Below are 18552 nucleotides of genomic sequence, written 5' to 3'. Positions count from 1 at the left end.
ACAGCCGGCCGCTAATACACCGATCCCACCTACAACTTTCTTCTTTGCAGTCTTTATTGTTCATTAAACAAATTGCAAGAGATTCACCAACACAGATGTCCAGAATACTGTGGAATTTTGAGATGAAAACAGAACTTTTTTGTATTGGATTCAAAGGTGTACCAATACTTCTGTTTAACTAGTGACGTCACTCGCATACGTCATCATACAAAGACGTTTTCAACCGGAAGTTTAGCGGAAAATTTAAAATTGCACTTTATAAGTTAACCCGGCCGTATTGGCATGTGTTGCAATGTTAAGATTTCATCATTGATATATAAACTATCAGACTGCGTGATCGGTAGTAGTGGGTTTCAGTAGGCCTTTAATTTGGCCACAGTTAATGTAAACTTTTCAACTACATTATCTGTCACGGCCCGGGCGCAGTCATTTGTGCGCTGCGCTGAGGTCAACAATAAAACTACGGCCCGCGGGCCAGATCCGTCTCGCCAGCGTCCAAAAATCTGTACCGCGGGAAGGGGCAAGTAAAAAAAAATGTTAAATTTTTTTTTTATTTTAAATGATAATTTTTTTTAAATCTGCCCTTTCTAATCCATTTTCTATCGCTTGTTACTCTCTGTGTCTCCTAGCCTCTGCTGTTTGTCTAAAAATGCAATTTCCCATCTATATCTATACACACACACATATATATATATGACAAGACTCTGCAGCATCGCGTGGACATCGGGGGCGGTACCTCTGGATTGGCAGACCGGGGTGGTGGTTCTTCTCTTTAAGAAGGGGAACCGGAGGGTGTGTTCTAACTAGCGTGGGATCACACTCCTCAGCCTTCCCGGTAAGGTCTATTCGGGTGTACTGGAGAGGAGGCTACGCCGGATAGTTGAACCTCGGATTCAGGAGGAACAGTGTGGTTTTCGTCCTGGTCGTGGAACTGTGGACCAGCTCTATACTCTCGGCAGGGTCCTTGAGGGTGCACGGGAGTTTGCCCAACCAGTCTACATGTGTTTTGTGGACTTGGAGAAGGCATTCGACCGTGTCCCTCGGGAAGTCTTGTGGAGAGTGCTCATAGAGTATGGGGTATCGGACTGCCTGATTGTGGTGGTCCGCTCCCTGTATGATCAGTGCCAGAGTTTGGTCCGCATTGCCGGCAGAAAGTCGGACACATTCCCAGTGAGGGTTGGACTCCGCCAAGGCTGCCCTTTGTCACCGATTCTGTTCATAACTTTTATGGACAGAATTTCTAGGCGCAGTCAAGGCGTTGAGGGGATCTGGTTTGGTGGCTGCAGGATTAGGTCTCTGCTTTTTGCAGATGATGTGGTCCTGATGGCTTCATCCGGCCAGGATCTTCAGCTCTCACTGGATCGGTTCACAGCTGAGTGTGAAGCGACTGGGATGAGAATCAGCACCTCCAAATCCGAGTCCATGGTTCTCGCCCGGAAAAGGGTGGAGTGCCATCTCCGGGTTGCGGAGGAGACCCTGCCACAAGTGGAGGAGTTCAAGTACCTCTGAGTCTTGTTCACGAGTGAGGGAAGAGTGGATCGTGAGATCGACAGGCGGATCGGTGCGGCGTCTTCAGTAATGCGGACGCTGTATCGATCCGTTGTGGTGAAGAAGGAGCTGAGCCGGAAGGCAAAGCTCTCAATTTACCGGTCGATCTACGTTCCCATCCTCACCTATGGTCATGAGCTTTGGGTTGTGACCGAAAGGACAATATCACAGGTACAAGCAGCCGAAATGAGTTTCCTCCGCCGGGTGGCGGGGCTCTCCCTTAGAGATAGGGTGAGAAGCTCTGCCATCCGGGGGGAGCTCAAAGTAAAGCCGCTGCTCCTCCACATCGAGAGGAGCCAGATGAGGTGGTTCGGGCATCTGGTCAGGATGCCACCCGAACGCCTCCCTAGGGAGGTGTTTAGGGCACGTCCGACCAGTAGGAGGCCACGGGGCAGACCCAGGACACGTTGGGAAGACTATGTCTCCCGCCTGGCCTGGGAATGCCTCGGGATCCCCCGGGAAGAGCTGGACGAAGTGGCTGGGGAGAGGGAAGTCTGGGCTTCCCTGCTTAGGCTGCTGCCCCCGCGACCCGACCTCAGATAAGCGGAAGAAGATGGATGGATGGATGGATATATATATATATATATATATATATATATATATATATATATATATATATATATATATATATATATATATATATATATATATATATATATATATATATATATATATATATATATATATATATATATATATATATATATATATATATATATATATATATATATATATATATATATATATATATATATATACAAAAGTTTGGGGTCACCCAAACAATTTTGTGGAATAGCCTTCATTTCTAAGAACAAGAATAGACTGTCGAGTTTCAGATGAAAGTTCTCTTTTTCTGGCCATTTTGAGTGTTTAATTGACCCCACAAATGTGATGCTCCAGAAACTCAATCTGGTCAAAGGAAGGTCAGTTTTGTAGCTTCTGTAACGAGCTAAACTGTTTTCAGATGTGTGAACATGATTGCACAAGGGTTTTCTAATCATCAATTAGCCTTCTGAGCCAATGAGCAAACACATTGTACCATTAGAACACTGAAGTGAAAGTTGCTGGAAATGGGCCTCTATACACCTATGTAGATATTGCACCAAAAACCAGACATTTGCAGCTGGAATAGTCATTTACCACATTAGCAATGTATAGAGTGTATTTCTTTAAAGTTAAGACTAGTTTAAAGTCATCTTCATTGAAAAGTACAGTGCTTTTCCTTCAAAAATAAGGACATTTCACTGTGACCCCAAACTTTTGAACCGTAGTGTATATATATATATATATATATATATATATATATATATATATATATATATATATATATATATATATATATATATATATATATATATATATATATATATATATATATTAGAGATGTCCGATAATGGCTTTTTTGCCGATATCCGATATTCCGATATTCCGATATTGTCCAACTCTTAATTACCGATACCAATATCAACCGATACCGATATATACAGTCGTGGAATTAACACATTATTATGCCTAATTTTGTTGTGATGCCCCGCTGGATGCATTAAACAATGTAACAAGGTTTTCCAAATAAATCAACTCAAGTTATGGAAAAAAATGCCAACATGGCACTGCCATATTTATTATTGAAGTCACAAAGTGCATTATTTTTTTTTTAACATGCCTCAAAACAGCAGCTTGGAATTTGGGACATGCTCTCCCTCTCCCTTGTGTGAACACGGAACGGCCATCTTCAAGTGCGGGCGCCAGACGGCCGCTTTGGCGGTATAGGAGGTGGAGCATGCATGCAGCGTAAACAGAAATCAATCAATCAATCAATCAATCAATGTTTATTTATATAGCCCTAAATCACAAGTGTCTCAAAGGGCTGTACAAGCCACAACGACATCCTCGGTGTCGAGTGGGTCTGACATAATATTGTGAAAGTCCAACACATCAGCGAAAGTCCAGTCCATAGTGGGGCCAGCGGGAACCATCCCGAGCGGAGACGGGTCAGCAGCGTAGAGATGTCCCCATCCGATGGACAGGCTAGCGGTCCACCCCGGAGCAGAGTAGAAAAGAAAAGAAAAGAAACGGCAGATCAACTGGTCTAAAAAGGGAGTCTATTTAAAGGCTAGAGTATACAAATGAGAAAACCACAACATAAAACAAGACATGACATGGTCTGTCAGGTCATGACAATAAGTTTGATTAAATAGTCGAAAAAATCCATCCCATCCATTTTCTACCGCTTGTCCCTTTTGTGTTTGACATAAATACAAGTGTGATTTTTTTTTGTTATGGGGACCGTGAGAGTTAAAATAGAATCTGCTTAGGGCCCCAAATTTAGCCTGGGGCGGCCCTAACGCACAATGAATGCTGAAGGAGCGCCTAATATCAGACACAATATAATAGTGAAAGACATACAGGTAAAAGCCAGTAAATTAGAATATTTTGAAAAACTTGATTTATTTCAGTAATTGCATTCAAAAGGTGTAACTTGTACATTATATTTATTCATTGCACACAGACTGATGCATTCAAATGTTTATTTCATTTAATTTTGATGATTTGAAGTGGCAACAAATGAAAATCCAAAATTCCGTGTGTCACAAAATTAGAATATTACTTAAGGCTAATACAAAAAAGGGATTTTTAGAAATGTTGGCCAACTGAAAAGTATGAAAATGAAAAATATGAGCATGTACAATACTCAATACTTGGTTGGAGCTCCTTTTGCCTCAATTACTGCGTTAATGCGGCGTGGCATGGAGTCGATGAGTTTCTGGCACTGCTCAGGTGTTATGAGAGCCCAGGTTGCTCTGATAGTGGCCTTCAACTCTTCTGCGTTTTTGGGTCTGGCATTCTGCATCTTCCTTTTCACAATACCCCACAGATTTTCTATGGGGCTAAGGTCAGGGGAGTTGGCGGGCCAATTTAGAACAGAAATACCATGGTCCGTAAACCAGGCACGGGTAGATTTTGCGCTGTGTGCAGGCGCCAAGTCCTGTTGGAACTTGAAATCTCCATCTCCATAGAGCAGGTCAGCAGCAGGAAGCATGAAGTGCTCTAAAACTTGCTGGTAGACGGCTGCGTTGACCCTGGATCTCAGGAAACAGAGTGGACCGACACCAGCAGATGACATGGCACCCCAAACCATCACTGATGGTGGAAACTTTACACTAGACTTCAGGCAACGTGGATCCTGTGCCTCTCCTGTCTTCCTCCAGACTCTGGGACCTCGATTTCCAAAGGAAATGCAAAATTTGCTTTCGTTTCCACCATCAGTGATTAAATGAAATAAACATTTGAATGCATCAGTCTGTGTGCAATGAATAAATATGATGTACAAGTTACACCTTTTGAATGCAATTACTGAAATAAATCAAGTTTTTCAAAATATTCTAATTTACTGGCTTTTACCTGTATAGTCCATTTCTGTTATTTGTTTCCACATTATTTGGTAATATCGGTTCGAAACCTCCCTCCCTCTCCCCCTCCCTCCATGCGCCTGTTTTTTCCTATACTCCTCTCCAGTCTGCCATCACATCTCTCACTGCGCTCTCCTCCTCGGAGCTGCGTGCGTCTCTGCATACGCTCGTGCGTAAGAGCGCGCCGATGGATGCGTAAAGTGCAAGACTCCCGCGGAAAAAAAACAAACAAAAAAAAAAAACATAACAAAAAAACCCCAACAACGATAAGACATATAGAGAGAGCTTTAGATGATGTTAGTCAAGATGTTCTTCAGCTCGGATGAAGGCGCGCTGCTGTTTGGGTGCATGTCCCTGGACTTTTCAGCATCGCGGAGGGACCACCGTCGCTCCTCTCCGAGCGTGTCTGCGTGAAGTGGAACGCAGGAGGAAGAAACACAATGCGAGGCGCGTCCTTTCTCCTCGGCTTCCTGCTGCTCAAAGTTAGCGCTCTGCTGTGCACGGCTGACGGCGAGCCGGGCTTGCTGGGGGGCTTCGTGATGATCGCCACCTCCAACGGCTCCCGGGAGGAGGAGAGCGTGTCGGAGGAGACCCTGCACACGGAGGACAGATGCCGGGGCTACTACGACGTCATGGGCCAGTGGGACCCTCCGTTCGTCTGCAAAACGGGCAATTATTTGTACTGCTGCGGCACCTGTGGCTTCCGCTTCTGCTGCGCCTACAAGCACTCCCGCCTGGACCAGAGCACCTGCAAAAACTACGACACCCCGTTGTGGATGAAGACCGGCCAGACGCCGTACAAGAAAAACCGCAACAAGATCCACGACAGCACCAAAGACAAGACCAACTTGATAGTTTACATCATATGTGGAGTTGTGGCCATCATGGCCCTTGTGGGGATTTTCACCAAACTGGGACTGGAGAAGGCTCATCGTCCTCAGAGAGAGAACATGTCCAGGTAACTGGAAATCTAAAAAAGTCTTGAAGCTATTGGTAATATCACTATCAGATCGATACTGGCGCGATGAGGTCAATATTTTTCCGTTCTCCTTAACAAATGATTATTTTTCCACACTCTTGAATGTGGATTAATCGTGATTAATCACAGTTTTTACTAGCTTGCCTGATTTAATTTAACTTAAAAAAAACAAAACAGCCCAATATTCGCACACAAATGCAATTTTAGTCCGAGAGTGTCATTCAGGAACATTTAAAAAAATATATTTTACTTGATTGCATGTCATTAGTTAGATTTTAGTTGCACTTACAATAATAACAAACTACGTCATTGTTATGGGCAGCACGGTGGTACGGGGTTAGTGCATGTGCCTCACAATACAAAGGTCCTGAGTTTGATCCTCGGGGTCCTCTGGGTCTTTCTGTGTGGAGTTTGCATGTTCTCCAGTGTGGGTACTCCAGCATCCTCCCACCTCCAAAGACATGCACCATTGGCAACACTAAATGTTCCCTAGTGTGTGAATGTGACAGCAACCCCGAATGGGACAAGCGGTAGAAAATGGATGGATGGATGGGTGTAGGTGGATGGGCATGTCGTTTTAAAAAGTGTTATTGGTAATATCACTATCAGCTCGATACTGGCGTGATGAGGTTGATATATTTTTCCATTCTAACTAACGTTATATTTATATACGTGCGCACAAAGGATTATTTTTCCGCACTCTTGAATGTGGATTGATCGTGATTAATCACAGTTTATTACTATCTTGCCTGATTAAATTTAACTTAAAAAAAAAACAGCCCAATATTTGGACACAAATGCAATTTTAGTCTCAGAATGTCATTCAGGAACATTTTTTAAAAATATTTCACTTGATTGCATGTCATTTGTTTGTTAGTTTTAGTTCCAATTTAGTTGTACTTAAAATAATAACAAACTGAATCATTGTTATGGGCAGCACGGTGAAACAGGGGTTAGTGCATGTGCCTCACAATACGAAGGTCTTGGGTTCGATCCCCAGGGTCCTCTGTGTCTTTCTGTGTGGAGTTTGCATGTTCTTCTATGTGGGTTCCCTCCGGGTACTCCGGCTTCCTCCCACCTCCAAAGACATGCACCTGGGGATAGGTTGATTGGCAACACTATATTGGCACTAGTGTGTGAATGTGACCGCGACCCCGAACGGGACAAGCGGTAGAAAATGGATGGATGGGTGTAGGTGGATGGGCATGTCGATCTAAAAAGTGTTGACGCTATTGGTAATATCACTATCAGCTCGATACTAGCGTGATGAGGTTGATATATTTTTCCGTTCTAACTAACGTTATATTTATATACGTGCGCACAAATGATTATTTCTCCACACTCTTGAATGTGGATTAATCGTCATTAATCACAGTTTATTATTAGCTTGCCAGATTCAATTTAACTTAAAAAAAACAGCCCAATATTTGGACACAAATGCAATTTTAGTCTCAGAATGTCATTCAAGAACATTTAAAAAAAATATTTCACTTGATTGCATGTCATTTGTTTGTTAGATTTAGTTAGATTTTAGTTGTACTTATAATAATAACAAACACAATCATTGTTATGGGCAGCACGGTGAAACAGGGGTTAGTGCACGGGCCTCACAATACGAAGGTCCTGGGTTTGATCCCCGGGGTCCTCGGGGTCTTTCTGTGTGGAGTTTGCATGTTCTCCCCCGTGACTGCGTGGGTTCCCTCCAGGTACTACGGCTTCCTCCCACCTCCAAAGACATGCACCTGGGGATAGGTTGATTGGCAACACTAAATGGTCCCTAGTGTGTGAATGTGAGTGTGAATGTTGTCTGTCTATCTGTGTTGGCCCTGTGATGAGGTGGCGATTTGTCCAGGGTTTTCCCTGCCTTCCGCCCGAATGCAGCTGAGATAGGCTCCAGCACCCCCCGCGACCCCGAAATGCACAAGCGGTAGAAAATGGATGCATGGATCATTGTTATAATTGTTCATTAATTTATCAGTGTGCAAACCTATCAGTCTCCTCATTCATCTTCCCAGCAGGCACAAGACATTGATACAACGTTGATTATACATACATGTCCTCTAAAACTCATTTGAAACAACGTTGCAACGTAGTTGTATTTGTAAATTGAGACAACGTCGACGTCTAACGTTGTTGGTTGGGAAATTACCACATTTCAATGGTCAATTCAACGTCACAACCTGACAGCAACGTCAGTACAAAGCATGTTGTTTCAACGTTATATTTGTGTTGTAGAATATTGGTTGGAAAATTACAAAATGCAATGGTCAAATCAACGTCAGAACCCAACATTGAGTAAACGTTGTCAAAGAGCACATTTTTTCAATGTTATGTTTGAGTTGCTAAATGCCAGGAGTCAGGATTTAATTCAAGAAGTTCTCACCGTTGTTTCAATGTCTTGAGCCTGCTGTATTTGCACTAACGTATGCATCGACCTGACCACTGACCGCCTTTCAGGTAACCATTCGCAGTTAAGGTAAAGGAGCATGTACAGTCAAAATAAATTGTGTGATTAATCTTCGTATATATACCAATAATACGATCATTTTTTTGTGATTAATCACATGAGTTAACTCATTATTTTTGACAGCCCTGATGCATTTATTACTCACAAAAAAGTCAGGAAATAAGTTCTCAATTTGATGGCGAGCCAACAGTAGTTAGTTTTTTTGCTCGTGCTGTTGTACATCATAAAAGACACCTGACCTACAAAGATCACAATGCAAAGCAGCATTTGCAAACTAAAATTGTGTGCACTATTAGTGGGTGTGTTGCTTGTGATCTACTAAGACTACATGTGCAATTGATAAAGGGTGCAGACCGCCTTGTTTAAATTAGGTTTTTGCATCGACTCCTGGCTGTGGCCATGGAAACCCTCCGAATTCAGGTTATTAAATCTCTTATCTGTGTGCAGTACTGTTGAACTAGCAGTACACATCTATAATCTGCACCACCTTTTCTGAAATATAGAAGAATCGCAATCGATTGACAACAGAAACTATTTTTAGCATGCTGTGCATTCATTAGTCTGCAATCATCTATATGCAATAAAAGCACATTGCAAGATGTTTTTTTTAATCATAAAGAAGATATATAATAATAATAACAAATTTCCATCCATCCATAAATTTGCTACTGCTTGTCCTTTTTGGGGTTGCAGGGGGGCTGGAGCCTATCCCAGCTGCACTCAGGCGAAAGGCAGGGATAATAAATGTTCTGAATTAAAAAAAACAACAACATTAGAATTTGTTTTCCAGCAGACACTTTGAAACACATCAATTTAATAGTTTTAATCAGCCCCTTAAGTCACACAGCAGCTATAAAATCATAAAATGATATTGCTGAAAAGAACAAATGTCGATTCTTTTTGTATCCAAATATGCTGACACACACGTAAGATTATCTGTCCTTTGTTTGTCTTTGCTGCACGATCACCTCCTTTCTCACAGCTGAGTGTGTAACTTCGTCGGTTTGCACCTAATTTTCAGATGTACCAAATAAAGACTCTAAATAGCGCTCGCAGAACAGTTTCAGCCTTGATAGATCAACTTGCACTTGCTGGATGATTAAATTTGCATCTCTCCCCTCCTAGTATTGTGGGCGTTCTAATATTCAGCATACATTCTGCATATTCATGAAGACAGACACGCTAAAGGGATTGCGCTTCTTATTCTGCTCACTTAACAGACACAATCCTTTAGTAGATCAGCTGTGTGTGCGCTGTCAAGTTTGCCTGTGTTTTAGTACACACAAACCTTTAGGTCAGTGGTCCTCAAACGTTTTCACCAAGTACCACCTCAGAAAAAACTTGACTCTCGAAGTACCACCATAATAACCAACAGTAAAATAAAGTAGCCTAGTAGGCCCAAGTATTCATTAAAAATAAGTCAGAGGTTTTATTTACCAAGTATATTTAAAATTTTTGGCCACTGTAACATTACACACAGTTTGAAAAGCAACACTGTGTTTGAAAATAAGAAAATAAAACACTGTACTTTAATCAAGTTGTTATTTGGCGCACAACTAGATGGAGCCCGCGTACCACAGTTTGAGAATCACTGCTTTAGTTGATGGTGTCCAAGCTTCTGTCATGTCTGTTTATCATGTTTTGGTTTGGCCATGTGCTGTTTATTTTTTGGACTCTTTTTAGTTCCTGGTTGTGCACTTCCTTGTTTGTTACCTTGCCAACCCATTAGTTTTCACCTATCTTGTCACGCACCTGTTTCACGTTTTGAGTCACGCACCTGTTTTCACTGATCATGTCACTATTTAAATCTGTCTGTTTCTGTTGTTCGTCCTGGCGACCTCACACTGTCTCTGCACACTTTTTCATCACTCTGCTTCATGTCATGTCACAGTTCTTTGCCAAGTAAGTTTTGTTCATTTATGCCACAGTTAGTGTTTTTGTTTCATTGTTCATAAATTCTGCCTTTTGTGCAAGTTTTATTTTCATAGCCAAGTTTTTGTACTTCCGCCTTGCGCGCGCCTTTTGTTTATTCCTTTTTTTGAGAGTGAAAATTAAATCATGTATTTAAATACACGTCTTGCCCGCGCCAATTTTCCGTTGCCTTCCGGAGAAACAAAACCCAAGAACCAAGTCGTGACAGCTTCTTTTTGAGCACTTTTACACATTTAGCATTAAAGATGCTACCTGATTGCTCAGCTTTTGTTTTATTGCTGACAAAATATCTGATAATATATCTCATTATTAAGGAGTACAACTGCAAAAACAAAACAACTTGAATAATTTGTTAACATTGTTATGTGGTCTTACATTGTAATATGCTGTATGTGTGGCAGGGGTCTCCAAACTTTTTTCTACTAGAGCTACTTTTAAAAAGGCAGAGAGCTGCTTATTTTTTTTTTAATTCCATAGCCTATTTCGACCCATACTAAGGGAATAAACTTGTTTTTGCCAGAACATTAAAGGGGAACTGCACTTTGTTTAGAATTTTGCCTATCATTCGCAATCCTTATAGAAGACAAGAAAACATTTGTTTTTGTTATTTTCATGCATTTTAACTCGTGAATGAATGTGGGCAAAAGTCAGCTAACAATGGAGCGTATGGGAGTCTGCCTATGATGCGCTTAAAAAAACCCCATCCAAACACTTCTATTAATGTTTTCAGTATCGTATTTTATGGACCATAGGGCGCACCGGATTATAAGGCACACTGCCAATGAGCGGGTTTATTCAGGTCTATATTCATACAAAAGGCACACCGATTATAAAGCGCATTAAAGGGGTCTTATTATGATTTTTTTTCTTTCCTACATTCAACACACTACTTTGTAGTCTACCTAACATGTAATGGTGGTTCTTTAGGCAACATGTTGCATAGATTATGTTTTACAGACCATCTTCATGCAAATTTCTGACCGTCATATGAGCGGGCTTATTTACATGGCTCCACTTCGACATCGTCTTTTCCCCGCCATCTATACCGGTATTTTTTAGCGCTTCCATAGCGAGACTACTGACAGATATAAGTTGGAACTGTACGCTACTTTATATTAAAAATGGCAACAGGGCAGCATGAACACCCCACAACAAGAGGATAGCAAAAAAGGAGGGGCTTATTGACTAGGGCGCGGACTACGATGGTGGACACGTGCAAGTCACTTTGGGTACCATATATGGATAATCCACTAACGTCAATTGAACAGGCGTCATCCTGCAGTCCACACGTCTCTCTTATGTGTGACTGTCATCTACTGGTCACACTTATCATTACACCTTGTACCAAATAGAATTGCTTCGAGGTTGGTAAGCACAACCAGAATTAATACATTAAGTGCACCTGGTTATAAGACACACTGTCGATTTTTGAGAAAATGAAAGGATTTTAAGTGCTCCTTATAGTCCGAAAAATATAGTACATGCTGTAAGCGTTCGCTATTTCGTTCCACAACTGATTACTACATCATGAGAGCCAACATACATAATCAAATATCAATTACTGTACAATGTCTGCTCTCACTGGGATGTCGACTGTGAGGATGTTGATATATTCCCGCTCAGATGAAGAATGACTCATGCCATTTTTTTGAGTCTAAATTGACTTCTTGTTCTATGATGAGAGTGCGCAAGCGTGATCACATCACACCTATTCTCAAATCACTCCACTGGCTCCCTATTGCATCCCGGACCCAATTTAAGATTAACCTGCTCACTCACCAATGCATCTACGGCAGGGGTCGGCAACCCGCGGCTCCGGAGCCGCATGCGGCTCTTTGACCACTCTGATGCGGCTCAGCTGCATACTTGCCGACCCCCCGATTTCCCCAGGAGATTTATGGATCTCAGTGACTCTCCTAGATAACTCCCAGGGCAATTATAATCCTATTTTCACTCTAATTACTATATTAAGGGCGTGCCCTAAATGCACTGCAGTAATTGTCCTTTATAGCATTGTATGTGGCTGGCCACATATTGTATGTAGCTTTTACTTGCACACGTAGGAGACAGCAAAGCATACTTACTCATCAGCCACACACTTTACACTGACGGTAGCCGTATAAAACAACTTTAACACTGTTACGTTACAAATATGCGCCACACTGTGAACCCACACCAAAAAAGAATGAAAAACACATTTCTGGAGAACATCCGCACCGTAACACAACATAAACACAACACAACCAATACCCAGAATCCCATGCAGCCCTAACTCTTTCGGTCTAGATTATACACCCCCGCTACCACCAAACCCCCCAACACATAACCCCTCCCCCCCTCCGTGCGTCGGTTGAGCGGAAGAGTTAGGGCTGCATGGGATTCTGGGTATTTGTTGTGTTGTGTTTATGTTGTGTTACAGTGCAGATGTTCTCCAGAAATGTGTTTGTCATTCTTTTTTGGTGTGGGTTCAAAGTGTGGCGCATATTTGTAACGTAACAGTGTTAAAGTTGTTTTTGTACGGCTACCGTCAGTGTAAGCTGTGTGGCTGTTGAACTAGTACGCCTTGCTGTCACTTACGTGACCAAGCACAAGCTGCATTCTACATGTGGTCGAGCAGGTACACTGTTTGGGCAGACTGTAGAGGGCGCCAAAAGCAGTGCCATCACGCCCTGAATTTCGGGAGTCTCCCGGAAATAATAAGGGGGTTGGCAAGTATGACGCTATCAAGCGCCATTCATTCAAAACTCGCGGGCCGCACCAACATCAAATTTCCATATTAAGGTGCGTGCCGGTGCGTGTGTCTGAGACCCCTGGTTAACATAGCACAAAGCAATTTAAGCTTTGTATGCGGTGTTTTTCATTTTAAATTAAATTTTTTTTTTTGTGGCTCCCATTATTTTCTTTAATTTGTGAAACTTGCCAAAATGGCTCTTTGAGTGGTAAAGGTTGCCGACCCCTGATCTACGGCAACGCCCCCTCCTACCTCAAGGACCTAGTTTCCCCTCAACCTCCTTCCCGCAACCTCCGCTCCTCAAACACTAACCTCCTCAAACCCATCAGGACAAAGTTACAATCTATGGGCCGCCGGGCTTTCTGCTCGACCTCTCCCGAACTTTGGAACACTCTCCCTGACCATCTTAAAACACCACAGTCGGTCGACCATTTTAAGAAGGGACTAAAAACCCACCTTTTTAGCACAGCTATTATCTAATTTCTCTGCTTTCTTGTTTTTAAATGCACTGCTTGCCTATCTGTTTTATCCAGTGCTTTCATGCTCTTATTTCTATTTGTATCTATGTTTCTGTTTTATCAAGTGTTTATCTAGTGTGTGTCATGATTTTATTTCTATTTTAATTTTTTATTATATATTCTTACTTTTTATTTTTATTTTTACACTTTGTAGCACTTTGAGATTTTAAAAAATATAAAGTGTGTTACAAATGCAATTCATTATTATTATTATTATTATTATTATTATTATTATTATTATTATTATTATTATTATTATTATTATTATTATTATTATTATTATTATTATGTCCACATCATTTTACCATCAAGGAGAGAGGCATGATTTGTAATCTAGAATAAACTTTCACGAGCGCCGAGGCGGGAAAGCAGCTCACCAGCTGATGTCAATACAGCAGCATAAGGAAGTTACCTCTCTTTGATCAACGCGCCCCTAAATGTAGGTCGTTAACATTAGCGCTTATAATAAAGATATCGCTAATATATTCAGGTCACCAAATGTAAATGGAGTATTGTTGGCGCTTTCTGGATGTTTTATGGTCGGAATAAATGCGATGATGTGATGGTTCCTTTTGGCTCTATTGTAAGCGGACTTTTATTTACGTTTATTTGCGAGTTAGAATGCATTAACAAAGACATACAGTACAGGCCAAAAATGTGGACACACCTTCTCATTTCAATGCATTTTCTTTATTTTCATGACTAATTACATTGTAGATTGTCACTGAAGGCATCAAAACTATGACACCTGTAAAGTGAAAACCATTTCAGGTGACTACCTTTTGAAGCTCATCGAGAGAATGCAGAGAGTGTGCAGAGCAGTAATCAGAGCATAGGGTGGCTATTTTGAAGAAACTAGAATATAAAACATGTTTTCAGTTATTACACCTTTTTTTGTTAACTCCACGTGTGTTCATTCATAGTTTTGATGCCTTCAGTGACAATCTACAATGTTAATAGTCATGAAAATAAAGAAAACACATTGAATGAGAAGGTGTGTCCAAACTTTTGGCCTGTACTGTATGTATTCTCGTCTCAAATAAGGATTTTCAAGTAAAGGCAAAAGTAAAAAAAAATGCAGTTCCCCTTCAACAACATGCATTGTATTAAAATAATCAATGACAACAACATTTGTTAGTCTGCATCAATTTGTCATTACATAAATGCATAATGTCTATTATTATACAAAGGATGAGAGTTTAAGCAAATATTATTTGAGCCTTTGGTGAGCTACTTGAAATCAGCTCACAAGCTATTGGTTGGGGACCACTGATGTACCGAAAAAAGGGGATTCATATGACCACATTCGTCGCGGCACATGAAACATGACGATGAGGGGCTAGGGGGGGGCTGCTATCCACTTTAGCCACCATACAGCCATGGTGTGTTGAATATCTTAAAAAGTGTTTTGCGGAAATTCCAACTTTAAACACAGCCTTAGTCACTATATAGAGTGGCGCTTATCATTTTCAGCAGACTGCATTGCAATATGAATAACCCCCCCACCTTCCTCTCACGCGAGATCTATCCAGGAATGGGGCCATGTGAATCTCTTCCCTACTGTACGGTGTAAACAAGCTGTCTTGGTGGGTGTAATGGTGATTTAATTCCCAGCCAGGTCTCCTACACCAGTGTTTTTCAACCACTGTGCCGCTGCACACTAGTGTACCGTGAGATATTGTCTGGTGTGCCGTGGGAGATTATGTAATTTTACCTAATTGGGTTTAAAATATTTTTTGCAAACCAGTAATTATAATCCGCAAATGCGCCGTTGCTGAGTATCTGTGCTGTCTAGAGCTCGGCAGAGTAACCGTGCAATACTCTTCCATATCAGTAGGTGGTACTAATTGCTTTGTAGATGTCGGGAACATGGTTTGTCGTGATCACAATATGCAGATGACAGCGGGAGGTAAAAAGGTATCTAATGCTTAAACCAAAAATAAACAAACGGTGTGTGCCCCTAAGAAAAGGCATTGAAGCTTAGGGATGGCTATGCAAAATGAAGCTAAAACTGAACTGGCTGCAAAGTAAACAAAAACAGAATGCTGGACGACAGCAAAGACTTACAGCGTGTGGAGCAGCAGACGGCGTCCACAAAGTACATCCGTACATGACATGACAATCAACAACAAAATAGGAGCGCAAGACAAGAATTAAAACACTACACCTTCTACCTTCCTAGTCACGTCCGTTGTGTCCTTGGGCAAGACACTTCACCCTTTGCCTCTGATGGCTGCTGGTTAGCGCCTTGCATGGCAGCTCCCGCCATCAGTGTGTGAATGTGTGTGAATGGGTAAATGTGGAAATACTGTCAAAGCGCTTTGAGTACCTTGAAGGTAGAAAAGCGCTATACAAGTACAACCCATTTATCATTTATTTATTTACACACAGGAAAACACCAAAAAACTCCAAATAAGTCACGGCGTGATGTGACAAGTCGTGACAGAACACCTACTTCGAGACAAGAGCTATACTGATGCATGGTTGGTTCTGGTTTGAATTCATACCCAACAATTGCGAGAACGACTTTTTACTGTCAATATCGGCTGTTTCTTTTTTTTATGTTTTCTGCTGGTGGTGTGCCTTGAGATTTTTTCAATGAAAAAAATGTGCCTTGGCTCAGAAAAGTTTGAAAAACACTGGCCTAAACCAAGCCAATGGAGATGCCCAGTTCTGTTGTTATGTTTGTCCCATTATTTGGTGTAATTATAAACAACTAATTAAAGGTAAACATAAAAAAATAATTCAATACTGTTGAAAAATGGCATGTAAAAAGTATCAGAATCGGCAATACTGACCCTGTGCTCACTTAGTATCAGATCGATTCCAACATTTTGCAGCGTCGCCCACCCCTAGAATCCCCCGTGCTATGGCATAACACACTCCTCTCAACAGGCGGAGGTGGGTTCTTCCACAAGAGTAAAGGCGGCATTGCGCTCCATTTGTGCAAACGCTCTCATAGGAGCCTCAACTCTAGATGTGCAATGATCAGAAAAACAGTACAAATTGAACTAAGTAGGTTTTTCTCCTTGTGTGAATATGACACGTTATCCCAGTCAACAGCGACCGATTGTACACATAAAAAAAGAGGGTAGTGCAGTTGAACTGAATAATCAAATTGCCCACATTAGGCACGTGTTGCTTGATTGTGGAAACACACACACTCTGTAGGACAATTAACACATGAGCATGAATCCAATTGCATAATGGAAAAAGAAGTGATTTGAAGTGAAATGACATCGCTTCATAACTCGTCCTCCCTTCCCCCAATGTGCGACAAGAGGGCCGTTGTTGCAGGGCGAGGGTCCAAGTGAGCAGTACAGTGCGGTCGTGTGTGTAACTTTGTCACTTTGCACATACTTTTCAGATGTGCTAAATCAGGGGTGTCAAACTCATTTTAGATCGGGGGCCACATGGAGAAAAATCTAGTCCCAAGTGGTCCGGACTGGTAAAATCACGGCACGATAACTTAAAAATAAAGACAACTTCAGATTGTTTTCTTTGTTTAAAAATAGAACGAGGACATTCTGAAAATGTACAAATCGTATTGTTGTTGTTGTTTTTTTACACTTACATGTTGCGGATAATAGTATTGTATCTTTATTTGTCGTTATTTATACTTTCTGAATAAATTATGTGATAATGTTCATCAATCAACTCATTGGTGTTAATTTTCAATCTATCAAGATAGGATAATAATATAAAAAATGAAATTACAGGATGTTACTTATGTAGTTTGCTCATTTTCCTCGACTGGTGCACTAACACTGTGTGTTTTTTTGTTTTTTTTTACATATGTAGCATCATCTACAAACATACAAATAATTTCTATTGCGACATCTAGTGGACACATTTAGAACAGCAGCTTCTTTCATTCAAAAATTTCGGCTCATTTTTATATTTAGCAAACTCATCCCGCGGGCCGGATAAAACCTGTTCGCGGGCCTAATCCGGCCTGCGGGCTGTACATTTGACATCCTCGTGCTAAATAAAGACACTAAATAGTTTCAGCCTTATATCAAAGTGCACGTGCTGGATGATTATATTTGCGTTTTCTTTGTTTAAAAATAGAACAAGCCCATTCTGAAAATGTACAAATCATAATGTTGTTGGGTTTTTTTTACACTTACCTGTTGCGGTTCATAGTATTCTACCTGTATTTGTCGTTATTTATACTTTCTGAATAAATTATGTGATAATGTTCATCAGTCAACTCATTGGTGTTAATTTCCAATCTATCAAGTTACAGGATGTTATTTATGTAGTTTGCTAATTTTCCTCGACCGGTGCACTAACATCATGTGGTTTATATATTTTTTTACATATGTAGCATCATCTACAAAGATACAAAGAATTGCTATTGCGACATCTAGTGGACACATTTAGAACACCAGTGTTTATAATTCCACAGTTGTGGCTCTTTTTTATACTTAGCAAACTGATCCCCCTGTGCTAAATAAAGACGCTAAATAGTTTTAGCCTCAAGAGATGAACGTGTGCGTGCTGGATGATTATATTTTCATCTCTCCCTCCCAGTATTGCGATTACTCTTGTAGAATTATAGTATTACAGTATTGTGATTATTCAGTTAAGTTAAAGTTAAAGTACCACTGATAGTCACACACACACACACACACTAGGTGTGGTGAAATTATCCTCTGCATTTGACCCATCACCCTTGATCACCCCCCTGGGAGGTGAGGGGAGCAGTGAGCAGCAGTGGTGGCCGCGCCCGGGAAGCATTTTGGTGATTTAACCCCCAATTCCAACCCTTGATGCTGAGTGCCAAGCAGGGAGGTAATGGGTCCCATTTTTATAATCTTTGGTATGACTCGGCCGGGGTTTGAACTCACAACCTACCGATCTCAGGGCGGACACTCTAACCACAAGGCCACTGTTGTACTGCACTACTCCATTTTTACATGCAACTGATAAAATGTCAGCTTTACACAAAGAGAATACTGAAT

At 41.2% G+C, this 18552-nt stretch overlaps 1 protein-coding gene across 1 annotated transcript in view; it reads left to right on the top strand.

The window, feature by feature from the left end:
• Window positions 1–5076: 5076 nt before the first annotated feature.
• Window positions 5077–18552, top strand: part of shisa9a (shisa family member 9a) — a 149257-nt gene continuing 135781 nt past the window's right edge. Inside the window, exon 1 of the mRNA XM_062056218.1 lies at window positions 5077–5916. Within this exon, the coding sequence (XP_061912202.1) occupies window positions 5399–5916 (518 nt within the window). The 5' untranslated portion in view covers window positions 5077–5398. The remainder of the gene's footprint in view (window positions 5917–18552) is intronic.

This window comes from Entelurus aequoreus, linkage group LG08 (genome assembly GCF_033978785.1).
Source record: "Entelurus aequoreus isolate RoL-2023_Sb linkage group LG08, RoL_Eaeq_v1.1, whole genome shotgun sequence".
NCBI classification, from domain to species: domain Eukaryota; kingdom Metazoa; phylum Chordata; class Actinopteri; order Syngnathiformes; family Syngnathidae; genus Entelurus; species Entelurus aequoreus.
The sequence above is the reverse complement of the archived record's forward strand: the minus strand, read 5'-3'. Positions and strand labels throughout refer to the sequence as shown.